Source organism: Perissodus microlepis, chromosome 20 (assembly GCF_051167445.1).
Source record: "Perissodus microlepis isolate ML-2025 ecotype Zambia chromosome 20, ASM5116744v1, whole genome shotgun sequence".
NCBI lineage: Eukaryota > Metazoa > Chordata > Actinopteri > Cichliformes > Cichlidae > Perissodus > Perissodus microlepis.
In genome coordinates this window covers 13,425,115-13,452,894 of record NC_140480.1, presented here as the reverse complement: position 1 = coordinate 13,452,894, position 27,780 = coordinate 13,425,115, and the positions used below count along the sequence as shown (strand labels likewise).

General features: G+C 41.1%; 1 protein-coding gene across 3 annotated transcripts in view; it reads right to left on the bottom strand.

Annotated features, from left to right (window-relative positions):
• Positions 1 to 27,780, bottom strand: part of LOC146364258 (plexin-A1-like) — a 309,896-nt gene that overhangs the window by 228,406 nt on the left and 53,710 nt on the right. For all 3 annotated transcript variants that reach the window (XM_084916148.1, XM_084916150.1, XM_084916149.1), the window contains exon 3: positions 13,753 to 13,935. In XM_084916148.1, coding sequence (XP_084772274.1) covers positions 13,753 to 13,935 — 183 coding nt within the window. The remainder of the gene's footprint in view (positions 1 to 13,752; positions 13,936 to 27,780) is intronic.

Here is a 27,780-nt window from a genome sequence, read left to right as displayed (position 1 = left end):
TCAGGTGGGCAGCTCCTATTATACATGTAGAAAGCACAGCTGCTGTAATATGTAAACGCACATTACTTCCTACTCCAAACACAGAATGCACTGATGAAGATGAACACACACACAGAGAGTGAGATTCCCTATAATCTAAGGATCAGTATCTCTCAGAGACCCACATTTACACACAAACAAATGGGAAATCGACCCTCTGCAATCTCATTACGCACACACACACACAGCCTGCATCCTTTCCTGCATGCACCCTCTAATCAGATGCATATGTATACACACACCCACGAAGGCTGCATCTTTCCCTAGATGTGAAACAGATTAACATAACGCACAGTGAAATGTTTTTTTGTTTCTTTTTTTTCTGCTCACTAATCAGACAAGAGCACACATTCATCCAGAAGGTATCTCCACCTTGCTGCCGAAGGTGACGAAAAAACACACCTGCTAATCTGCATCTTTTCTACATTCTGGTACAAGATGCCCGAGACTTCTGTATGTCAAGCAAACCGGCATAGACACAAATCAAAACACACACACCAGACCCACCCAACGTGCCAGTTGTTCTCCAGATGCACGCCAGATACGCAGACAAATGTCCGCCCATCACCTCCTGTATCTGTGCAGACACATGTTGTGATGTGAAGAGGTCGGCCAGCTTGAATCAGGCCACTGGCACCTGACAGCAGTCGTCAGCTCAACAGCTGTCCGAGCGCATCGCTGGCTGTTGCTGAACATCCTACATATGCGTGTGTTTGTCTGGACTCGTGGCCGTACGTGCTCTATCAGCAGGGACATTCTAAGTCAGTGCTGGGACTGGTGATGTCCACACGGGTTAGGGACCCTGATATATGAGGTCACAGGGTTAACACTGCTTTTTTTTTTTATCTTTTCTTTTTTTGAACTTGGTACACATTTTACATTTCCAGTCAACGGATGTTGTGTTCATACTGTGGCCACATGTGAATTACATCATAAAGGCCTTACTGGAAGAGGGAAACTGGAACTTATTATATTACTTAATTTAACTGTTTTCGTCAAATGTATTAATATTAGCAATATGTCCACCAGGTTGCAGAATTCAATTAGACGAGGCCAACGCAGTTTGGTGGCAATTCATCTATTGATTTGTGTCCATGTGCACAGTAAGAGAAGTTTTTCTAAACGTTAGAGGTCAATGAACTGTTTTGACAAAGGCAGAAACAGTCCACTAGTCCACTGAACACTAGAGTGGTTGATGGTGACATAATCATTTTGTCACTCACACCAGAGACCACAGTTTTTGTCCCTTTTTCTTGACTAACTTTAAGCCATCATTCTATTCTGAGAAAAATGATTCACAGGACAAAGAGCCAGCTAAAAACTGGAGATCCCAGGACGACAAAGTCAAACTGTGCAATGCTCCGAGAAGCTACAAATAACCCCGGAGCTACATCTTAGAATCTACAGCCCTCAGTTAGCATGTTAACATGTCTGTACAACTAGAACAAGACTGATCAAGTATATGATGTTTGGAAAGGTTGCCAGGAGAATGGCTCTAAAGAACATGACAGCACAGCTTAGGTTTGCAAAGGTGCATCTGAATAAACCACACGACTTGTGCAACAATGTTCTTTGGACAGATAAGACCAAAGTGGATTTCTTTGGCTATAATGCACAGCATTGGGTACAACCAAACTGTCAACTACATTTGTGGAGGACTGAAGATTTGGGCCATGAATTCTTCTGTATACCAAAGTATTTCAGAGTCAGACATGAGGTTGTCTATCTGACACCTAAAAGTTGGCTGAAACAATTATGCATCAGGGCAATGATCCTAAACACAGCAGGAAATCGACATCAGAATGGCTGAAAAAAGAAAAGAAACAACATGTTGCAATGCCCCAGTCAATGTCCAGACCTCAACGCAACTGAAATGCTGTGGTGGGACTTGGAGAGAGCTGTGCATAAATGAAAGAGTAAAGAAGAGTGGTCTAAATTCCCTCTGCAATGATCTCAGAGACAGATAAAGTCATACAGAAAAAGTTATTTGACCCAAAGCTGGCTTTACAAACTACTGGGGTGTGCTTAGTTTTTCATACAACACTTCTGCATTTTGCCTCAGTTCATATTAAATTCAGTTCACTTTTATTTATACAGCACCAAATTACAATAACAGTCACCTCAAGGTGCTTTTTATTGTAAGGTAAAGACTCTACAATAATACAGAACCCCAACTATCAGATGACCCCCTATGACCTAGCATTTGGTTACAGTGGGAAGAAAAAACTCCCTTTTAACAGGAAGAAACCTTCAGCAGAACTAGCTTCAGGGATGGGCAGCTATCTGTTGGCGGTGATAGGAGGGAGACAGTAAATAATGACACAGTGTTAATATGTCATGTGTTGTTGTTCATCTGAAACTGTATTTAAATAATTTTAGTATATGCTAAGGAAAAGATGATTTTTTATTTTCTATCCTCTAAACTAAAATGAATAAATAAAACATTTTTTGCAGTAGAATCTCCAAAACACTAGCAATCCCCCCTCTTTCCCAGAGTGCTTTGCCACATCAAACCAACACACACATAGCCATGCCCCACAATGGCAATCCCAATGTCAGATGCCGCAAAGACTTTATGTGAATAAAAGCCATCTCGCAGTTGATAGGTTCAGCTGTAATCTTTCCTTTTGTCTCTTGACACCCACAAAGCCTTCCCACTTATCAAAGATTCATTAGCTCACTAATATATCCATCTAGCTCTCCATGCACATCGCCCGTCCATTAATGCCGAGCCATATTCCTCCAGAGGGAATGCTGAGATAATGCCCTGCTCAAGGACATAGGGGGTAATACATATGAAGTGATAGCCCACCTGGGAATTGAACTTACAACCACAATGGCACATTAGCAGCGACTGCCTCCGATAAGTGATTCAAAACAGTATCATATCAGTCTCCATCCCGGCAAACATCCCGCTGTTGTATTTCAGATCAGTCTGCCAGCACCAGCGTGCTTCTGGATCACTCCATCCTCATGTCATGCAGCACTGCCTTTGAAGAAAATGGTTTCTCCCTATTTTTCCCCACCTACCGTCTATTTGTCTCAGGTGGAAGCCATTCTAACGCACTGTCCCATTGACTCATTTTCAAACTAATGCACCATCCTTTCAATTTGGTAGTAAAAAAAGACAGAAAGAAGAAAGTGCTGTCTGTCTCCTTCGAATACAGTATATAGATGGGTACTGTATTTGTTATTTTGAACACTCCATTCTGTTTTCAATATCACGTCCTCTAAATATTTGGCTGGAACATCTCCATTTCTAAGTCTTCTGAAGAACTGGAAAATTGTCTAACATTTTTGATAGACTTCAAAGTTTACCCTGTCTATTAAGTATCCTTTGTTTGCATTTAAAAATGCCTCATTTAGCTTCATTAAAACTCTTGTCTGTCAAACACATCCTGACCTAATCAAATGACGAAAACTTGTATTAAACCTTTAATCGCTCCAAAGGGAGCTGCTCTTAGCCTGACAGAATACGGTTGGGACTGAAGACTACACATTTCACAGAAACATGCTCATTTCTAACAACATATTATATATTCTTGGATACTTTTGGCTTAATGTGATTCACAGTGCAAAATAATCCATTTCATTTCATTTATACAGCGCCAAAACACAACAATAGTCGCCTCAAGGTGCTTTATATTGTAAGTTAAAGAGTAATACAAAAAAATGCTAAATAAGATTATCACTGCTCCAACAATGGCTATACTGTAGGCCCAAAGATGCAATAACCAGTAGTTGCAATAAAACAATTACATTTCAAATAACATCAGCTGGTGCTCGAGTTGCATTACAGACAGTGTAGGCATCAAGTTTCAGTAGTTCTACTTTGTTTTCATTATGGCTAGATGCTAAATTAATAGATATCTAATATGTTAAAAGATATATATATATATATATATATATATATATATATATATATATATATATATATATATATATATATATATATATATATATATTGCAAAGACATTACAAATAAAGTGTAATTCATTTAACCAGCCTGTCTTAACCTAAGCAAACACACCTCTAAAGCAGATGCACAATCAGGTCATATAAGTACGAGCTGATGTATGGCTCACTGTTTTATCAGCCTTGTATGTCTTTGAATCTATCTCTGTCTCCTGCTCATAAAAGGCACAACAGAGACAGCATTTTTTTTTTTTTTTTTTGCAGGCTGACGTATACTAATGTACTAATGGATAGAGGAGATAGAGAGGCTGAGGGAGTGGACTGAGGGAATGGGGAGCAGAGGAGAGAAGGACACACACACACACATATGCATGCACACACAGATGAGGTGGGACATTCTCATGGGAGGCAGATTTGCAGGCATCCAGCCCACCTCGGTTAGGAGAAAGAGAGCTGAAGGTGACATATAAGCACGAAGGACAGGGAGCGGAGGGGAAGAGAAAAAGAGAGAGACGGTTGTTGTTGGCAGAGAAAGCATAAGGCCCGAAGACAAGGACAGCAGGAAAGTACGGCTCGGAGAATCCAATGATAATTCACTCAAACACTAGCAGCCCTTACAGCAGTAATATTATCTCTGAAGGATTTACACACTAGTCTTCCCTCAACAGGCTCTAACAGCAGCTCCACACATGCATTTACAGGGACTAGCACACTGCAGCACAAAACACCCATGTATTGACACATTGATGTACCCTTTCATATATATCATGGCAACAAGTGCACACATACACACACACAAACCTAGAGTGTGAATACCTAACTGCTGTTTCAGAAACTCACAAATGAATCATGAATATGGATCTAAACAATGTAATTGTGTATATTTGTGCCGCTTTGAGACAGTAGACGGCAGACGCTATAGGTGAAAGAATGAATTCTTTAACACACACACACACACACACACATACACACACACACACACGAGGCTTGAGGAAAATCCTGTTGTGTATTCTGAGAAACTAATAGGAATTTATTCCACTAACTTCTACTTAATGGGATAAAGATGGAATTAGAGTGTTCAGGTGTTGTGCTCATCTGCTCATTATGAGTTTGCATCGGAGGGAAGAGGAAAGTGTAATCCGCTCACACGCAAACGGGGGGGAAACAGACAGCGGCACGACCCGAAGATTATCAATCATCTCTACCAGCCTGGTGTTTTTGCCATTTAACCAGCCCGAGCAGCCGATGCGCTGCTTCAATCATCGTCTGCCAGTCTAAATGCTAGTGCTAATTAGCATTCACATGCTAAATTACCTCCCATCCCATGTTTCTTGATTAGGCTTAATCATTCTGACAGCTATAGTTTTACCGCTAAGCTTGAAGAGCCAATACATCCGCGGCCATCTCAAACTCTAGGAAGGGGTCCACGGTGCTCTCCTTCACTGAATGCTGGTAGGTGAAGAGTGGATAGTGGGCTAAGGACTTTTCCTGTGCTTTATAAACTATATTGCCAAAAGTATTCGCTCGTCTGGCTTCACACTCATATGGACTTGAGTAACATTGCATTGTTAATCCATAGGGTTTAAGATGATGTCAGCCCATCCTTTGCAGCTATAACAGCTTCAACTCTTCTGGGAAGGCTTTCCACAAGGTTTAGGAGTGTGTTTATGGGAATTTGTGACCATTTGTTCAGAAGTACATTTGTGAGGTCAGACACTGATTGTCACGGTTCTGGGTCCGTTGGACCCAGTATTTTGAGTTTATTGTGTTTTGGTTTAATTTTGCATCATGGATTGTTTTCTTGTTCTCTTGTTGTGGTTGTGATGATTATTATTTGAGTTTCATGTTTCTGTTATCCATGTTTTAGGAATTGTGGTTTCATGTATAGTTCAGTTCCATGTGTCATTTTCTGTCTCTCTGTGTTGAGTCCATGTCTCTGAGTTGTGATACATGTTTCCTGTTTTATTGTGAAAGTCTTTGTCTTATGTTAGTGTGTGCAGCTTTGTTCCCCATGTCTCGTTAGCCCTGATCTCTCCCAGCTGTGTCTCCCTCCTGTTGCCGATTCCCCCGTTACTACCCTGTGTGTGTATATAAGCCCTGTGTTTTCCCATGCTCGGTGTCGCGTCGTACCATCAGTTTATGCCTGTGTGTTTTTTGGTCTCAGTGTTCAGTCCTCACTTCATGTTTTGTTTTCTTGCCAGCAATAAAGCTGAGGTTTTTGAGTTGCATTCCGTTTTCCGAGTCCTGCATTTGGATCCTCATCTCTGCCTGCCCGCACACAGAGCCGTGACAGTGATATTGGACAAAAAGACCTGGATCACAGTCTCTACTCTAATTCATCCCAATTTGATTGGATTGAGGTCAGGACTTGAATCACCAGAAAGTTGACGAGCTCTGTGCTCTATGCACCTCAGTATTCACCAATCCCGCACTGTGATTTTTAACACTTCACCAATCCCTTCCACGTTGTTATAATACCACTAACAGTTGACTGTGGAATATTTAGTAGTCAGGAAATTTCATGACTGTGACGTGTTGCACAGGTGCCAACCCATCACAGTACCACACTGGAATTCACTGAGCTCCTGAGAGGAACCCATTCTAGTTTGTAGAAGCAGTCTGCATGCCTAGGTGCCTGATTTTTATACACCTGTGGCCATGGAAATGATGGGAACACCTGAATTCAATGATTTAGATGGGTAAGTGAATACTTTGGGCAATATAATGTATGCTTGATTTAAATAGTTTCATTTAAATAGTTTAAATGTATTTTCTCCAATCACTGCTGTTTCCATAAAACACCAGCATCCACTAAAATAATCATAGAGAAAGGAAATCATTCTGCTGGGAGCTGTTCAGAATTGGAGCACTCAAGAGTCTTAAGTTGTAAAAATAATACACCAGTGTAAACACACCCCATTAAAAGACAGTTTTTCTGCATTGTTAATTTTTTGCAGAACTACTAGTGATTGGTTATTCATTATCAGCTATCTTAGCGATTATTTGTGGGTGGCTGTGGCTCAGGAGATGGAGTTGGCTGTGGGTTGTAGAGGTTGGTGGTTCGCTTCCTCTCTCGAATTGTCAATGTGAATAGACACGGTACTTAGATTAAGGAAAGGTACTTGAATGAATGTGTGTGCTTGGGTGAATGAGACTAGCAGGAAAGAGTCATACAAGTACCAGTCCATTTACCATTACTTATCTTTCTTTATAGCACAATTGTAAAACAATAACTAAACAATCAGGTATTCCAAAATCTTTTGGCCTTTATTTTGATAGGTTCAGTGAAGAATTGACAGAAAAGGAGAGGGAGAGAGAGAGGGGAAGACATGCAAAGGGTCGCGGGTCGGACTTGAACCTGGGCCGGCCGCTCGCAGCCATCCTGGCATGTGGTCACCTGCTCATCGCACTGAGCTCATCTTTTTGACCTATGATCCATTTACTGTCAGAAGGTATTTCTTGGTGCCACTCGTGTTATTATAATTCAGATACTGGTGACAGCCATGTGTGACTCACATGCAGAATTGATGATGACTGGTGCTGATGGTGGAGGATGATCTAAAAGAAGAATTGAATGATCTAAAAACAATTTAAAAAAAAAAAAAAAAAAACTGTTTTCTGGAAGGAAGACAGAAAAGCACACCTTTTCCAAAGACTTTCCAAAAGCTTTCCTAGGACTTTGGAAAGATCACAACTTTATATGAAATGTTTGAAACTTTGTTTTGTTTGTGTTGTTGTAGACATTTGGGCATATACACTCTTTGGGAATGATACCCTTTGTCTGTTTTCTGGTCTTTTTACATCTATCTTCCTAAATGTAACAAGGAAGGCACCGCTTTTTAAAGACATGATAAGTCCCACGGTTTGGAAAGCGCTTGTTATATCTTTATTAATTTATATCACAACTTTTACTTTTAAACTATAAAACCTTGATTTGAAATTCAATACAGCTGGCACAACTACAGCGGAGAACAAAAGCACAGGGCCTTATTGAGAAATGCATTAGAGCAGAAATGTAAACTGGCACAAAGTATACAACAGCATGAAAGTAGCCTCCAGTAAAAGCTGCTTAGGATGCTGCGCAGTGTTAGCCACACTACATAAGAGATGGTGGGCAGATTATGACTCAATTCACCCAGTATACTGCTTATTTATTATCTTGTTAAAGGGTTGATGCCGTTAAGGGGGTGGAATGCTGTTAGCTGGGAGGAGTGAAAAAGTGGACAGAATAGGGTCGTGCGCGGTACGTCACCGTCGCATACTGAAAGAGAGCCGAGCACCGTGGAGCATCTCGCTCTATAGTTGCTTGGGTAACGTCTGAGTGGGACAGATGTAGGATCAAAAGAGCAATGCGGGTGAACTTCTGGTCCACCTCACCAGCTCTGAGATGCCCTGAAGCCTAACCAGTCTCACTTGTCTCCCTGTCTGAAAGCAGTGAAGTGCCAGTGTTATGTCAATCAACTGGTTGGCACAGTTGCCTCGGTAGCGCTGTACTCCAATCAGTCCTGTCACTCAGGCTATCTTCCAAGATAGAAAGGAAAAGGGAAAAGTAATTGGATTTGCTGCTAGCAGGGAAATGATGAAATGACATGAAACCATACCCCTTCACCCACCACACACGTCCGCACACCTATACATTGCTGTGAGTAAATCTCCCTCTTTCTTTCCCCTCTCTCTCTCCATCTGTCTAGCTTCATCTTTTTGTTTCTGAAATCTGGAAATACTTCAGGCTGTTGAGAGTTTCTTTTCATCTTACCTGATGCGGCAGGAGCACCTTGTTCTCCCAGGTAGACAAAAGAGGAGACGAAATGAGAGGAATGAAAGGATTTCCAGGTTTTTACTGAGATCTGAAGAGGGGGTTTTTTAGGATGTTTCTGGCAAACGACGCAGAAGGCAGCCGATAGTGCAATTTCGTGCTGTTAAAAACTCAGTGTCCCACCTACACTTTGTCTGCCAACAAAGCAATGTACAGTGGTGTTTAAAAGAAGAAGGTAATCATGTGTGGCTTTGAGGTACAGAGCAAGGACCAAGAACATATACTGCATAAACGCAGTGTGCTGCTGCTAACTGACAGGCCTGGGAGAGGTGAACAGCAGATAGCCAGACTGTCACCATAAAAAAAGACTGCCTCCTATACACAGTATTATATCGTACTGTCTGTTCTGTATCCTAAATCCCACTTTCATCGTGTATCAGACACTGTCTCTCATATCTTTCTTATTGCAACCCTGATAACATAAAGTAAGTATGGGCATGGTCACTGTATAAGAGCTATGAAATCAAATGAGCATCAAATGTAACTATTGTAGTCACTTTTGTTCTTTTATGTTTTATTTAGTTTTTTACTATTATTTCATTTTACATTTTATTTTATTCTCTTCTTCCAAGTAAACCGAAGCCTGTGTTTCTTTAATGACACCACAGTAAGTTGCATTATAGTAATCAAATCTGGGGATAATATCTGTGTGGATGACCTTTGCTAAAGCTGAATGAAATGAAAGAATAGTTTTAACCTCAGAGCTCAGCTTAAACTGAACAGAACAAGATGGCATGACGTATGAGATCAAACTGAGATCAAGTGACTGACACTGTGATGAGGGCAAGGAGGAGTAAATAAAAGGCAATAATTATTGAGGCAAGACAATATGGAAAATGTAGTCATTCTGTTTGGCTTTAGTGAGACATGCACTCACTGGCCTCTTTGTTAGGAGCATACACTTGTTGTTAATGCACATATCTGATCAGCCAATCACATGGCAGCATCTCAATGCATTTAGGTAGATATGATCAAGATAAGCTACTTAAGTTCATCAGAATGGAGAAGAAAGATGATTCAAGTAACCTTGTTGGTCAGAATGGGCAGACTGCTTTGAACTGAGAGGAAGACAACAGTAACTCAAATAAATACTCGTTACAGCCAAGGTATGCAGAAGAGCATCTCTGAACACATGACGCATCAAGCGTAGAAGCAGATGACCTACAGCAGGACAAGACCACGCTGGGTGCCACTGCTGTCGGCTAAGAACAGTACCAACTGAGCATCATTTAAATACTGCAGCCCCCCACATCCATCGCATTGTGACCACAGTGCACACACCACAAAGCTCAATTCATCCCAAATTGGTTTCTTCACCATGACGAGTTCACTACTCAAATGACCTCCACATTCACCAGATCTCAATCTAATAGAGCACCTTTGACATTTTGTGGAAAGGGAGATTAATATCATGGATGTCCAGCAGATAAAGCTGCAGCAACTGTGTAATGCTTTCATGTAAATATGGACCACAAACCTCCAAGGGATGTTTCCAGCACTATGTTGAATGGATGCCATAAATAATTAATCAGAATCAGAATACTTTATTAATCCTGAAGGAAATTAGTTCTGCAGGAAAATGGGGTCCAGTTTGATATTAGCGAAGTGTACCTGTGTCATCAGCGTAGCCATGGAAGCTCTTGATGTTACTTAGACCCAGTGGAAACATGGAAAACAGGAAATGACACTGGGCCCAGAATGGGTTCCTGTGGAACGCCAGGTAATTCCAGGTCCTTTAGAAAAAAAGCTTTTCTGATTGTGCCAGAGGCTGAGCTAACGTGGAGAGGAGATCATTCTCAGTGCTATGAAGAGTAGCATTTTGTAAATCAGTCAAAAAAAGATATGTTTCAATAAAAACACAGCTAGTTCAGCCAGAGCCTGGTCTGAAATGACTTAATACACTCAGGCTGAGGGAGGGACCTTCAAAACACTAAGAACCTAATCACCGTCCCACAGCTCCATTAAGTATCAAAGAGAGCTTTCACTTTGACACACGGCCCTTAATCAGCGGTTCACTTCCATCAAAAACATTCTATATAAATACGTCTCAAAGGTGAAAACCGGAGTCAGCAAGGTCGGCTAATAAAGCAGAGTTAGTTCTTACAGGCACAGTCAGAACCTGTAAAGAAGAAAGCCAGCGGCCCACGAGCAAGGCTAATGTTTTTTTACACATACATGCCACGTGTTTAGCCAGTCATGACATTTTGATTAGTTTTGCTGATGAAAGGCAGCATAGATTAACCCTGGCTTATGTCATAGCTCTCTTTCTCCCTCACACACACACACAAACCTGTACCAACACTTATCCAATGAACTGGCTCCATTTAAGATCTACACTACTGATTATATATTCATAGATCAATCAATACAGAGTCTAGCAGCCGGGACACGTCCACGGAGGCAGACACACACACAACAACAGTCACACTGCAGGAATTTTAATGAGCAGGAGCGTGTGTGTATGTTCGTGCGCGCGTGTGTGTGTGCGTGTACATCAATACAATGCAGCTTTACATTTCATTAGGCCAAGGAGCACAGTTTAACTTCCAATGAATAGCAATAAAACCACACGGCCTGTAACCATCTCTCTCCATCTGCTGCCTCAGCTTCGCTTTCTTTCCCTCCCTCGTTCTAATCCCAGTCCTATTCCCCTCTCCCTCACCCCAGAATTTATTTTTGCACAAATCAAGTTCAGCCATTAAACAGCTGTTCTCCAATTTAGCCAAAAAGACCTTATTTAAACCTAAAACGAATCACTTCCTGTGCGAGGAAAGCCTTGGCGGGCACGGGCTAATGAAAAAGCCCAATAACCCGGCTGTAGCTTGAATTGCTGTTGATTTATAGTGATTGTCATCCCGTCTCGCCATTATCCCGCTCATATAGACAACAGCATTTTAATGCAGCATCTGCATTGATCTGTGTGCGAGGACACTGGCAGCCTCCACCCCGCCGTATTCACCTTCCTTCCTCCATCTCCAAAGCACAGGAAGACACGGCGGCTGAGAGGAAATGGGATTCCGATCAGCGGGATATCATCCAGGATCTGCTGACCCCCACAGTCTCAGCGCACATACAAATCATCTGTCTGCACAACCGCAGACACAGTCCAAGGGGTCAGGCTGCAAGGACTAGCGGGCTAGGTTTCAGTCGACTTAGCAAAACTCAAGTGACAGGAAGCTGTGTAAGGAGGCGTGTGTGGGTCTGTGTGAGAGTGTGCGCATAGTATCAAAGCCTATATAAAAGCAGTCGACAGCAGCGTCCCAAAGGCTGTTCCACAGGCTGCGGAAACACACAGGCCTCCTGCTTAAGCTGTCAAATATGTGTCTAAAACTGCAGCAGCTGAATCTTTAAAACATCTGAGCTGAGCTTAATGGGACGCGACAAAAAGTAAAAGGCAAACTTAAAGACGTCGCCCACTGAAATAAAAAAAAAATAGACATCAGCAGCTGCAAAATGATGCTTGTCTACTAAAAGAAATGTCTGAAACTTCATAAAGCTCAACGCGACGCAGAGTGAAATGCCGATCTAACATTTATTTTCATTTACTTTCTGTGTGTATGCACTTTTTATCTTTACCTGAGTGTATTTATTCAGCCTCGGTAGTATTGGTGACACAGACGCACTCCTATGAGGAGCAGGGGGAGAAAAGAGAAAGTATAGCTAAGGCTCAGGAGCAGCTGATTGGCACACACACCATGCGATCCACTCCACACGGGTACTTCAGGAGCATTATTATAGACCCACAGGTGCACGCATACACGTACACAAAGAAATAGCGTGATGTTCTTATGCTGAACACGGCAGGAAATTACTGCTAGCCTGTGATTGAGCACAGGCACACGCAAAGCACAGGTTTCCTTCACCCGTCCCTTCACCGGAGGTACTCAGGAGACACATAAAAATCATCTGCACCCACCTTATAGCCACTCAGACACTCTCACTGGCTTTTGACAATCCTGCGACTAGACCACAAAAGAACACTCAGCAAGATAAAAACCACACAGCTCCAGTTTGTCTAGCAGTACGAGCTCCACTCTGTACATCCTCCACAAAGACACACACACACAAGCTCACTCTGCAGGAGAAAACGCACTTCTCCAGAAACTGCTGCTTTACTTTTTTTTAATGTATATGTCTTATTTGGTATGTCTCAAAAGCATTCAGTGACAATGGCAAATCACTGAAAAGCTATTTCAAAATAAAACAAACACAAAATGCCATTACAGACACAGAATATATATATATACACATATATATATATACATATATACATATATATATATATGTATATATATATATGTATATGTATATATATGTATATGTATATATGTATATATATATATATGTATATGTATATATATGTATATGTATATATGTATATATATATATATATGTGTGTATATATATATATACATATATACATATATATATATATGTATATATGTATATATATATATGTATATATGTATATACATATATATATATATATATATATATATATATATATATATATATATATATATATATGCACATTCAAAGCTGATATCTACACTGAGCGCTGATGATAAAACCATTTGTCAGTGATGCCAAAACCAATGACCACTGAAAATACATCAGAAAATGACAGAAAATTGCTTCAGAGTGAAAATGCTTTTCTATAGTCCATGAAACACGCATACTCATGCAGTATACACACACACACACACACACACACACACACACAAGCCCTGCACTCTTACCAGAGCCTTTAAATCCCCGTTTTAGTCACATTTTGTTAGTTTCCTTTCACACCACACCGCTGTCAGGTGAAATGTTTGTATCTGATCCTTTTTTTTTTCTTTTTATAGAATGCATATGTGGTGAGATCTGAGAAGCTTTGAGCCAAATCACACTGAAACATCACTGAGTTTTGTCTTTGCGAAGAGTCTCTGTGTTAAACGGATCTGCGAGGATGCAAAGGTGCTTTGCAAACTCCAGCCTACCTTCTTTATGCGTCCGCTACGAGTGCCCGTGAACGCCACTGTGTTGCCGCGGTAATCATAAGCAGCCACGGAGGTCATGCCGTCGTCCTTGTCCACATAAAGCGGGATGCCCTCGATGGCGGTGGTGCCCCCTAGAGGCTGGTTGAAGTCCTGGCCGCAGAAGTTGTCGTCTATCTGTAACGGCTGTGCAGAGAGGGGGGGGGGAGAGGGAGACAAAGCCATTAACTCAACCATTAACACTTTCTAAATCCCTTCTCTTGTTAAACTAACATTAATTCTTAAAGAAGGAGGAGGATTTCAATCCCTCCAGCACTTAGCAGAAATTTTATGGTTCCTGGAGTGAAGCCAAGCCATGGCAGATTTACTGAGAAAATGGTATAAAATTATTGGATGTCACTGGAGAAATTGACTCCAGTTTCCTGAACTTCTCATTTTTTGTTTTGAGATGTTGTTGTAAGTGGCAGACACAAGGCTGACAGGGATGTGTGTATCTCATTAAGGGCAAAAAGCCACACAAAGCCAGTTCATGCCTTTGTGTTTGGTGTGTTTCCTTCCATTACAGGCTTTGATTATTTCATTGTATGTGATGTCAAACTAAGTAATTAAGTATCTCAGTACGGCCTGAATGGATGAACAGTTGATTGCTAATGTTTAAAATATTGATCTCTTACTGCTTTGCCAGTGTAGTTTCTATCAGTAGACAAGCCAATACAACAAGTAAATCAAATGGAGTAAGCATAAACACGGAGGGGAGGGTGAATACATGAGCAGGACACTGGAGGAGGGAAATGACAGGAAGTAAATTATAGGTCAGATTAGCATATCATAATCAATGTGTCTTGTATAGCCTCGTCGCTACACTGATATGTTGATATGCCAAGCCTGATTTATGAATACGGCGCAAGTGGAAAGGTGAGCCTGTGTAACAGGCATGTCATTAAAACCATGTGTCGCATCACAAGGTTCACCTTACTCTGACATGCGTAACGGTGATGATCAGCATATGCACCACTACTGTAACATCACACGCGCTGAGAAGCACGCTGAGAAAGACACACACACACATCTAGACAGAAGTTCATCCTAAAAAAAAAAAAAACACTATTCAGTTCAATTCAGTTTTATCGATAAAGCGTCAAAGCACAACAACAGTCACCTCAGCGTGCTTTATACTGTATACTTGGCGACAGTGGGAACGAAGAACTCCTATCTGCTGCAACCAGTGGAGGGGGAAGTAATGCTAGAAACAATGCACCAACCAAAAACATTGGTGCACTTTGGAGGAATGTAATGCAAGTATCTGGCAGCTAATAATTTTCTGTGTGGCTAAATGTATTAGTTTGTATTCCAATTACTAGCACTAATTAGTAGGCATCTGTTTGTCAGTGATGCACCTAAACTGTCTATGGATACTAACCAAGCCTGCCAATATTACCTCATTAACCTTGTTCAGTTTTGACCCAATTCTTCACAGCTTCCTGTGTCTCTGAAGGGACAGCATGAATAAAAGTAAGAACATATTAGCTTTTCTTCTCTCACCCATGAGTTTGTCTTACTTTATACAAGACGCTGTTAGCTAGATCCAGGTACTTTCACAGTCCAAACACGTGCAGTTAGTGGAGTTAGTGGAGTTGTACTGCTGGGGACGTGTCTAGCGTGTACCCCCCACCACCATGATCCTGAATTGTATAACCCTTTCACGCATAGTTGTCACTACAGTGGACAGCTATTCAAAGGCTGTTTTCTGCACATAAACCACTACATTGGACACTGATGTGTCACTCCATACCCTGCCACCCACTCCAAAGGTGAAAAAGGAAAAAAAAACTCTTTGAAAAGTACATGTTTAAAAAATTAAGTTCAAAAATCTTTTTTCATGCCTAAAGATGAATAAAAATACTTAAGAAAAAAATCTGGATTGAGGTTGTCATAATTCATGCATGAAAGGGATAATTAGAAAATAATGGATAGATGGATGTTAGCTAGTTATTTGCTTCTGCTACTTGTTCATTTTTGTCCAGATAGCCAGCCTCATCAGTATCATGGATGTGCAACTGAACCACCAGGCATCTGCCCTTGACTGCCACCCAACACGCATCACACCTGAGCCCTACACCACCTCCTGTGGTTGATGAGCCCACAGAGGATGGCTGGGAAGAAGCAGGTCTGAGCCTCTCTGCTTAGGCTGCTGGACCTGCGACCTGGTCGCAGGATGAGCATCAGAAAATAGGCAGATGAAAGGATGGATGTTCACTTTTGGGTACACAAAGTATAATTATTTGCCTAAAAAAATGTAAAAACCTCTGGTGATATTTAAATCATCCTGCCTCAAAACACAGAGGGACATATTGACAGTGACACACGGATGTAATGCACTGTGTACACGGACAGACCCAACTGAACACAATAACAATAATAAAAGAGAAGAAAAAAGCAATATATCAATACATGCACAAAGAAGAACAATGCGCACACTCTCACACATAAACACACACGATGACGATTAAGCCTCCCACACCACACAAATTAACATGCCAGCTTTCTCTTGTTCATTACAAGACGTATCGTCTCTATAGAGACTAATCAATCAATCCCACCCCTCCAAAACAGCAAAGCTGTCAGGGAGCGTGCGTTTGTGTGTGAGGTAGCGAGGTTAAAAAAGAAAAAAAAGAAAAAAGGGGGGCTGAGAAAAATGCCTGTGGCGGTCATTGTCTGCCTTCTACCAGACTTTCAAAGGCAGCCAGAAACATGGCAAAGTTTAACTTCAGTGAACAAAGACACAAAGTGACAAAGTGAGTGAGAGAAGGGAGAGAGGGAGGGACACACACAACAGCTTTGGCTTTTGTATGATTTACATAAACATGTTCTCAATTTTGGAGCTGCTCTGCGAGAAAAAGAGGGCAAAGAGAGACAAACAGGATGAAGAAAAGGGAAAAGGAAAAAAGCAAGCGAGGCGATGCAGAGAAGATGAAGACAGATATGAAGGTGCGGGAGAGAAGGAAATTAAAAAAGGAGAAGTGAATTACAGAGGGGGACAGAGGGGGAAGTGGCAGGAGGAGAGGGAAGAAGGAGAAAGAGAGAATGGACACAGACGGTCACGGCTCAGTGACAGTGTGAACCCTGGCCTTGGGTCTCTGCCACACAGTTTGCCCTGATAAAGACAGCAGAACTAGACCTCCATTCATTTCTTTCACTCACTTCCTTTTTTCACTTCTTCTTTTCCTTTTCCCCTATTCTAGTTTCTCCTCACCCTGCTTATCCTCCTCTGCTTCCCTCTTGTCTCTTTTCCCTTATCTTCCTTCAAATACTTCCCTCGTAGCTTTTCTTTTCCACAGGAACTGGCCTTTGGGAAATCTTGTCTGTCTCTGAAGGATGCCCCCCCCCCTTCACAAGCCTGCAGCTTTTCGAGACCACCTTTTCTTCCTTCTTTCCTGTAACAGCTTTATCAGAACAATGATCCACTGTTACAATAATTAACTGAATGCACTTGTCAGAGGAATGACCTATGTGTCAGAAGCAGTGCTAGTAAATAGTAACACATATTAAAACCATCAGCTATCTTTCGCGCAAGCCCAAAGTTTAACCTGATGCCCATGTAGGAACTGTTTATAATAGCAGTTTATAATAGCATCATTTAGTCTGGATTTATTTATGCTGGGCGGCCCATACTTGTAAACTAATCTGATGAATTCCCAGTGTCTGTCAAGCTCGCGCACACAGAAGCGAGATCACCATCTTCCCAGCGCTGTTGTCGGCATGCTGAGGACGCTAATGGTTTGTTATGTTTAGCTTGACTTGCATCATTACCATAGAGTCAACAGCTCAGATTGAGGCACAGTGGAGCGTTCAGTCGACGTGTTTTCACTGCAGACAAATGTGGCCTCACACAGACCTGACATCTGCTAGCTGTTGTGTGCCTTGTAGACATGTAATTCCTATAGTCTGCCTACTTTATCATTCCTCCGCAGCTACTCATTAAGGGGAAGCCGAAGCATTTCCAGCCACCAATATGAAAGTGACTTAAGAGCCTAATTAAAGCATAATAATGTGCATGTTACAACACCACGAGGGAAGAAAAAGAGAAATCCTCACACACATTTAATTATTTAGACTTCAGTCGTTAATGCTACAGAGCATACTGTGACTCCATTCATACTAAGCTAAAAGTCTCTTTAATCGATATAGTTATGTATCGGGTGTCGGTGCATCATTAGTTTTTCAAACTGTAACTAATCAAAGGTCAACAGAAATGCTAGCTTACAGGGTCTGTAGCTTACAGGGTCTGTCCGCTATGAGGGTTTCATGGCTTCACGTTATGATGGAAACGAGTCTGATGTTCATATTTAAATGATCGTCTGCTTGTACCGACCAATACATTAACAGTAGAAGCTATCAGTAAAGAGCAACACTGTGCTGCTTTGCAGCTGATGGATGCAAAGCTTATAAAAAATGCCTTTTTAAAAAGAGTATCTTCAAGGGTGAAACACAACAACAGCGACCACTCGGGAAGTATTGTATGTGCTCCTATAGCATCAGTTATAACAGAACTGTGTTTTACATGCACTTAAAAGAGCAGTTTGAATATGCCATCATAATAATCTGATGTTTGCTATGTCTGCAGACGTCAGATTATTATAATTATATACTGCGGGTTTTTCCTGCGTGTCTTATTTCACTCCCATGTGTACTTAAAGATCGTCACTGTCCTCCATACATGCAGTGGATCTTTCATGTTTAACTTCATGTTAATTTAGGTTTAATCTGCTATCCCTACCAGGACGATTACACCACACTTTGTGTAAATCAGTGCAACGATCCTTCACTTGTGCCTAACATAAGGTGACCTGCTGTAGTCTTTTATTAGTGCGTTTATAGGCTCTGTATAGCTTGTCCCTGTTGGCCTGGTGGACCTCTGACCATGCTATTAATATTACTAGCTATAGCTCATACTCGGGACACTGTACATAGCATTATTACACACAAGCACACACCTTTGTTCTATTTCCAGGGGGTTAGACAAGGACAGAGTCCCCTGTGTTGTCCTTACCAAAGACCTCTGCTGTACACAGGCACTCGCTGGCCCCTGGCAACACGCACACACACAGACCCCTGCCAAACTCTTGCTGGGTGAATGATGATGGGGTGACGAGGGAAAGAGTGGGGCAAGTGAGATAAGGGGAAAAGGAAAGGAGATGGAGAGAGGGGGGAAAAGGACAGAAGAGGGGAGATAGGGAGGAGAGACATGGGGGACGGCTCAGGGGTCAACAGCACTCTTGTCGCCACTAATGAGCCTCAAGCCAGGAAGACAGACACAGAGAGAGTTTAGGTTCAGCCCTGTAAACTGCCTATTAACTATGGGAGAGAGAAAAAAACAGCAGAGACCATACTGTGGTTTGAAAGTATGCAGCACTGGGAAGAACATGTTACCAACTTCACCACAGCTACAGTGAACCCATCCACCCCCCGACCACACACACACACAAACACACACACACAATCACAAATCGTAAAACAACTATTCCACTTCTGTTTGTCGTTTGCCTTTTTTTCCTGACTCCTCACTTACAAGTACTTTGTCTGCAGACTTAAGGCTGCAGCATCTGCTTTCACTTTGTAAATACTTGTATTTAAAATGTGTATTTCAATGTCACACATAGTGAAAAATATCTGGCAAGCATACTTTAGAACACATCGATTTTGAAGATCAAACAAAAATTGACGCGGGGTGTAGGTATATTTTACATTTATATCTTTTAGGTCTGCTTCTACAGCAGCAGGTTCTGTGTAATTCACAGTGGACGTAGCAGGATCACTATATGCAACGTAATCAGCGCAGTGTGCTTTCTCCTTCCTGAAGAAGCCTGTCCTGAAGCTTTTCCCTCAAATATGTTAGAATGAGATTCACATTGCAGTGGTAAACAGTCGGCTCTCCTATAGAGAAAATAGGGATTCTTAAAAAACTCATTTTACAACTTTTATTACTGTGCCAATGGTACTTTCAGATTCCTGATAGACTCTTGTAACAATTTACATGAAAAGAAAAAAAGAAAATCCATCTACTGCTTAACAAAAAGACTCTTATTACATTTCTCTTTCCTGTCTAGGTAGTAATTGGCAACAATCTTTGTTTGGATGAAAAAAAGAAACAAGTTCAAAAAGTAATCATATTTTTCTTGTGCAGCAGACTGAGTAGTTTCTGAAATTACCTTCAGAATAACTACGTTTTGTTAAATAAACTTTAAACTGGGTTTTTCAAAAGTTGCGAGGAGAAAAAAAAAGTATTTGCTGTTCAGAGAAATGCATGTTTATAGATTTGGAATGCTAATAAATGAGAAGCAGCAGTCAGGGTGAGCTACAGCCAACCTCTGAAGCATGGAGAACAGCTCCTTTGCTATGAGTTTCCATTGATTTACTCTAAGGAAATTTTTATTCGCAGCTGGTCATTGAGTGCCGGGGGAATGTGCTGCGCTAGGCTTAGGTTTTTCTCAATTTGTGCCTGTTTGGGTTGAACAGCATTTGAATGTGTCGTCTACATAGTTGGCTCAATTTCAACCACGTGCCGACCCTTTTACGCTAAATCTGAAAGCAGGCGCATGGGTAATTGTTTTTCCCATAGACTGTAAATAAACAATGGACACAGCTCACTCACTGGTTAGCGAAGTCGTGTTGCAAAACGTCAAGCTGAGCGTTTTTGCCACTGAACTGACTAAAGCGACGAAGTCCTTAAGAAATGTTTCTTGAGGTCATAGGTCAAGTGAGTTGTAGTATTGTTTTCCCTTTAACTTCTATATTTTTAGGCTTCTTTTTGCAACCCCACGACTGCCCTCTGCTGTCCATTACAACAATTCAGTTTTGAGGAACTTTCACATTGGATTTACTTCCCCAGAAGCGACATCCATCTTTTATATATAGTCTATTCCCGGTCTTCCAAGAATCTGTTTAAGGTGAGGAAACTTTTTGTTTACAGATGGTGTGTTAAATATGTGCACTAGTCTCCTCCCCACTCTCTGTCACACTCTTTAGTTCTCTGAGTAACATACTGAGAGTGAAAGACTCAACCGTCTAATCAACTTAAATTGTGAGCAGATTGTCTTTTTCCAATTTGACTCATTTGCAGAGATGTAAGGGAGCACTAAAAACATCTCATCACAACGAGAGGACAGGGGAAGGAAGTGAGCGAGTGAGAGACAGTGATTGAGGTAAACTGAAAGGGAGAAAGAGAGAGAGAGAGAGAGAAAGATGTTGTCAACATGCTCTCCAGAGAGCCTAATGCCTCAAGCATCTCCTCATCCAACAGTGGCATAAACACATCGCTCCAATCCCGCGGAGAACACGCGAGTGTGTGCGTGTGTTTCTGCATGTATATGTTAAACACAGTTCGTGCCTCTTTCCCATGTGAGAACGATAATGTCGAAGCGAGAGTTGTACTACAGAGACGCGCTGGCTGATGCAATGAACAACAAGACTTGCAGAGGCGAAAAGAACGCATTTAATTATGCGGGGTTAGCGTGTCTCTGTCTTTTTTAATAAAGAAAGGGGATGAGATGCGACTGCCAAACTTTGAAACCAGAAGTAAACAACACTCACACACACACACACACACACACACTACCCTGGCCTACATCCAGGTATTTGTTGTGACTTGGCGTTGGAAGCGGAGGACAGCAATGGTTGGCCTTTCGGTTTCCCCACTGAGCCAATATCTGCTCTCTAATTGGTTGTTAATGAGTCAGAGTGCATGTGTGTGTGTGTTTTTCAGGGCATATGACAAACAAGCAGAGAGAAAGACAGTGTGTATTCGTGTGACAGTGGAGGGGGGGTGCAGTGGGGATCTTAAAGATCTGTCTAACAGACTGGAACACTTGAAGGCTTGACCTGTTTATGCACAAATACACAGACAAAACCTATACACACGCATCCTTTGTAGCTAAATGTGCATTTGTATGTGCTATAGTGTGTGTGTGTGTGTGTGTGTGTGTGTGTGTGTGTGTGTGTGTGTGTGTGTGATGGCAAGGAATGTATTGCCTCTGCAAGACAACCACACACACACACACACACAAAGTGGACTTAGTGCAGACATCTGGCAGAGCAGTCTGCTCTAATGGCAACAGAACTACGAGCATCTGCATCTCACACCCACACACACACATGTGCATGCTGTCACATGCACATAAAGACGGAATATTACTGCAGTTGGTGTAACAACTAATCTAATTAGATAAGCACAAGATACCAAAGACTAATTTGTCACAAGTAGTTTTTGTGCCAATGTTCCAAAAACCCTGACAAAACGCTGACGCTCAGCCTTGAGAATTTTTGAATGGTGTATTCTGACAACAACCTAATTTAGGGATTTAGCCATGACACTGCAATATGGAACAGTTATAAAAAAGACACACAAATGAGTTCTCTCTATTCATCTCCCACCAAGGTATTCTTTTGGGGAAGGAGCTGGATTAATTAAGCAGCAACCTTTTGGGCAGACAAAAACTTCAGTTGCTTGAACGGCTACTTGAGGCTAGCTCCAACAGTGAGTCAATCCCCATATAATCTAATGTAAGATAATACTGGTAATCATAATCATATGTATAACTCATATTTCATTCCAACTTTGGTATTATTAAAGCCTAGCTAACATGGCTAGCTTGGCTGTGCTCTAGTTCTTGTGAGTGAAATTCTAGTATTTTACATGCATATTATTTACAGGAGACTGAAGAAGTCACTTGAATGAGCGTCAAAATGTTTCTCCCACTGAAAACGCTACATCCGGATGAACAGAATCTACTTTTTGGGATTTCCTCACCTGGATGATTGAGCAGGCAGACGTTATTTACTGTAGCACTTTCTAGCCGCTATCCAGCTGTGCGCTCTACCCACAAAGTGTATGGATAGCACATCCTCTCAGCTTTCAGGCCTCTCCTCTGTGGAACTTCTGTGTGTTTATGCAACACTTTGCATTCAATATTTACTTATTGTTAATCTCTCACTCCCACTGTATGCTTTTTATCCTGTCATCCTCCCATCACCATTAATCAGTCGCAGCAGATGGCCGCCCCTCCTTGAGCCTGGTTCTGCTGGAGGTTTCTTCCTGATAAAAGGGAGTTTTTCGTTCCCACTGTCCCCAAGTGCTTGCTCACAGGGGGTCGTGTGATTGTTGGGGTTTTCCCTGTATTATTTTAGGGTCTTTATCTTACAATATAAAGCGCCTTGAGGAAGCTGTTGTTGGGATTTGGTGCTATATAAATGAAATGAATTCAACTGAACTGTTTGCAGATTTTGCTATAGTAGCCTTTGGGTAGAAATGCCAAGAAATAGAGAGATGTAAGTGAAAATGTAAATATATGTAAATATAGATGCTTCATGGCTTTAAAAATAACTCCCATCCCAAATATTTATTGAAAAGAAAGCTAAATTCACTTGTATTTTTGTATATACAAGCACTCACAGATGTTTAGTTAAGGGCCACTAAAGGTTTTTCTTTCAGGTTCAGCGATTCACTACTGGAAACTAATACAAATTAATACCACTGTAATAGATGTTGCCAGTCTTGGAAAAATAAAAAAGGGAGAACCATTTCTGTTATCTGCCAGATTATTTGCAAAAAGCACTCCAAACTAAACCATGCTGAGTCATCCACTACACACTAACACAGCAGCTGGAGAAAAACACAAAAAAAACTGTTCAAAAAAATGTTAACGTGTCAACGAACTGTTAACTTTAGTTTAACAAATAAAAAAGGCAGATCATTTACATGGCATCCTCGTTATTACATCCAGAACGAGGTGTCAGTGGCTTTTTATGTGGAAAATATAAATAAATAAATTTTAAAAATTAAATATGCTTTCTCTTTTTTTTCCCTCCACTATTCTGCGAGTTCACGGATGGAGGGAAGACACTTCGACATTTCAGCATCTGTTGTTTTGGCTTGGATGAAATGAGGAGTATTAATGGAGGGATGTAGGGAGAGCCTGGCAGCATGGAGATGTGCTCTAGTGGAACGAAAAGCTGCAGGCGAAAAAGGGAGAGAGAGCGAAACTTCAGCCTCAGAGGTCAGCGGAATAGCTGGGATGCCAAGAGATCAACATTTATTTCACAGCTAGATTTATTCTGCACAGTTTTCTTGCACTCTGCTGGTTCATTGTTCTGCACCCAAACTTGAATCTTGTGCGCGTCTCTTGTCGTTTTGGCTCGATTTCTTTCACCCTCAACTAAAAACAGTCAAAAGGAGTTGAAACATAACTCACATAAAAACACATAACACTTGACTGACCTGCAATGTGTAAACTTGTTGAAGACGTATTTGTCTGTGCATGACACTGCAGCGTGTTTTGCACTCTGTCGCTCACATCAACCCCCAATTTCCCACTTCTTTATTGTATTTTTGCACTCTATTCCCCTTATAAACAGCGTCTGCACAACATGCGCAAGTATAAAAACACCATAGAGTAAATTTGGAATTATCTGAACAGAAATAAAATAAAATAATAATAAATAAAAATAACCCACTGTCTAACTTCCTAACTAAAGCCATCCCTTCTTCCATTTTTCCACTCCTTGGTGCAGGAATCCACGCATGTAGGATGCCTCATCGAGTTCAGTGTTTATGGCACTCAATGTACTTTAAAACGCCTTGAAACACACTTTTGGGTTAATTCGTTTTAATTGCCGACTTTCAAACGGAGAGGATGAATCACGAATGCAGGTCCTGTTGCTTTAAGTGGTGCCCTGGTGAATTCCAAAACAAGGTGGAGCACATTTGAAATCCCTGTTAGTCTCTGCAATTGTGAAGAACTGATCCCCACTGGGAAACTTTTCTGGGTCATAAATTCATGACGGTGTGAAGCAAAACAAAACGCACAAAGCAGAGAAATCCCTAGAGGCTGAGGGAAGAGAGGGCTAGGATCCAACACTTGAGTGTCAGTTGGCCATATAGGTTAATGTGCCACAGTGGGACAGCAGCTCGCTTTACCCCAGATAGCCTCTGCCATCAACTGAGCTAATTCCACATGGAAAGTTCCAGTCTCCCATGTCGGGGCTTTTTTTTCTTGGCACAGTAGATTTGTTGACAGCAGTCATACATATTTTCAACACTGCCTGCTGGAAAAATGTCTATTTTCATCTTCACATTAGTGAAATTTGTACTGTAACACAACATGTAATCATGACTTACCTTCATCTACATTAAGATTCAGAATTTTAACTAATACAGTTTTACTGTATTGAACATCAACGCTTAAAGCTATGTCTCTTAGCTGCATGTGATGTCACAGACCTAGACGTTTGAATTTCGTTTTTTAACATTTTCTTTATCGTTTATTCTTTATGGCATTTTGAGTTTTGTCCTAAGCAGGTATCTCCCGGTTGGTTTCCTTATGTTATATTCTCAGGCCTTCTTAGTTTTAGTTTTGCTGTCTAGGATGTCTTCACGGTTATAGTCAGTGTTGGGGGTTAATGTAATCACATTACATTTTTCAGTAATGCATTGCTGTGCTAGATTCAATAATCACTTACAGTTGGGGGTACTTGTTCCCCCCTTTTAGAGAAACTGCTGTAGTTGATACAGTGTTGAATGCCAACATCTTTTTTGAGCTTCCCATCAGCATTTTGTTGCAAAGCTGTATTCCTTCAGAACAGCAGCTTCACTCAACAACTTGAGTGACTCTAAGTCCACACACCTGAAATGAAATAACATACAGATTGTCTAAAGTCTGAAATCAAAGAGATGCTTTAAGCACTTAAGACGGGGACCGCTGGCAGATCATTTCAGCTGCTGCTAATTAGCATAAATTCTGTGGGATGTTTGTGTGCTCTGTGCAGGCAGCTGAATTTTCAGTTTCAGGAATGAAATACACCGACTTAATACTTTTGAAACATGACCTTCAGCGCTTGGATCAGTAGGGTACACCTATTCTCTGTATTTGTGAGATAATAATCAATATTTTTCAAAGGTTTTCAGCACAATAATATATTTATATTCTCTCATTTTTAAGCTTGAGACTGGGCAGGTGTACCGAGCTGTGCTGAGGTATATATAGTTTTAGGTTGGATCAGTACTGGCTGGTATCTACTGTAATATTTAAGGATTTTAAGGGCCAGAAAACTTTATTAGGACATCACAGACGTCTAGACTGACACAGATACACGGATACAGAAACACTTTTGGTTTCCAGAATGCATCTGCTACTCTTGGCCTACATTTACCAAATGTAGGCAAACATCACATCTGTGAATTTGCCAAAATGCACTTTCTATGTAACATGAGCCAGATGATGCTCTTTAAGCTATTCTGTCCATCTGAGCACTGCACACTAAAATCTGTGTAATCTGAACTAAAGCCTTCCCTGACAGCCATAATCCAATTATTACAGACCTCTACAGAAATTCACCCAAATATGAGAGGCTGTAAAATACTACGGGGCTGTACGGTGAGAGTGGCAGGCACAGAGTGACACAGAGCAACACAAGCTGAAAATACAGGCATGCAGCTTCAACTCCACGCATTCATGCACACTGCGGTGCAACCAGACTGAAATCAAATGGCATGCTATGCGCAATTTAACAGGATTACAAGTGGCTGACTTACAAAATTCACACATACATACATATATGTATTGTAAGAAAACATGTAAAAAGGTAGCACATCACAAACTTTGGAGTCAGCAAGGACGAATTACTCGCTTTGACTCAAATCATAGCAGGAATACATTTCTGCACTGCAGCACGGCGTCTTTATGTGAGTTATACAAACTGATCCAAAATGCTTTTCACAGGGACCAGTCAACAGTGCATCATTAGAAGAACTGAATACAACAACGTCTGCACTGATCATCTTGCAGATATGAGCAGAAACTTAATAGAGAAGCTGGCTCATCTACAGATTTTGGTGGTTTTGGATGCACACACTTAATATCATGACGTCAAATGATTTTAAGAATGCTTTATTTCCTTCGCTAAAGACGTTATGTTGTTGGTAGTGTGTACGTGTGTGCGTGTCATTCTGCCTGTGAACACGATAGTTCGAAAAATCTTTGGATGATGATCTGATAAAACTTCGCAGGGCTGTACAGTGGGGTCATGTTAACAATCTATTAAAATTTGGCTTACATCCACAAAGGTCTTCAAGGTCAACTTAATTATTTATTGGTCAAAAATTGACAAAAAGCCTTAGATCTTAGAAGCTATGATTCTTGGTAAAGATAAAATAAAGATTAAATAAAGATAAAAAAATATCACATCACATTTGACCTCTGACCTCCTCTTCAAGATCAATAGAATGATCTTAAGGTTAAAGTGCTAATAATGCTACATGGAGCTATTTAAAACTATGTTTCTTACTCTGACTGACTGTATTGACAACATATAGACATATAGGGAATAATATATGGGATTTAAATAATAATAATTTAATGGGTTTTCTTTGGGAAAACATATTAAAATTGTGATTAAAAACTGATCATATTCAGGATCAGAGTTTCTCTTCAACTTGAAGCATTGCTGTATTACACTTTATGCTGCATACAATGGGGGCTACATAAGATGCAATAATGCATTTGGGAAAAGTGACTGTTTCAGTCCTTAGCTGTGTACTAACCCTGCCCTAGTGTATATATGTAAATTAATTTTATATATCTAGCATAAACGTACTACAATGTGAACAAACCCAGAAAACAGATGCATTTGGGCCTAATTTGGGATCCGGCTGGCATTTATGCCTCAGATACGGCACTGGCAATTACTGTTCAGACCAGATGTGGCCCAAATGTTATGAGCTGGGGCTTGACACGGGTTACAGCAGGTGTTGAGTGGGCCTCATGTGACCGACAAGTCATAGGATGGCGCTGACACGAGTAGCCCCAAAAGAGGCCCGGATGTCGCATCATAGCCTCATCCTGATATCTACCACTCAAAGCTAAACGTGACACACAGAAAACTGCAGATGTCAGCCGCATTTGAGTGAAATACTGTTATCTGGGGAAAAAAGAAGTTGACTCATTATTGACTATAAAGTTTGTGCTGTTCAACAGTTCT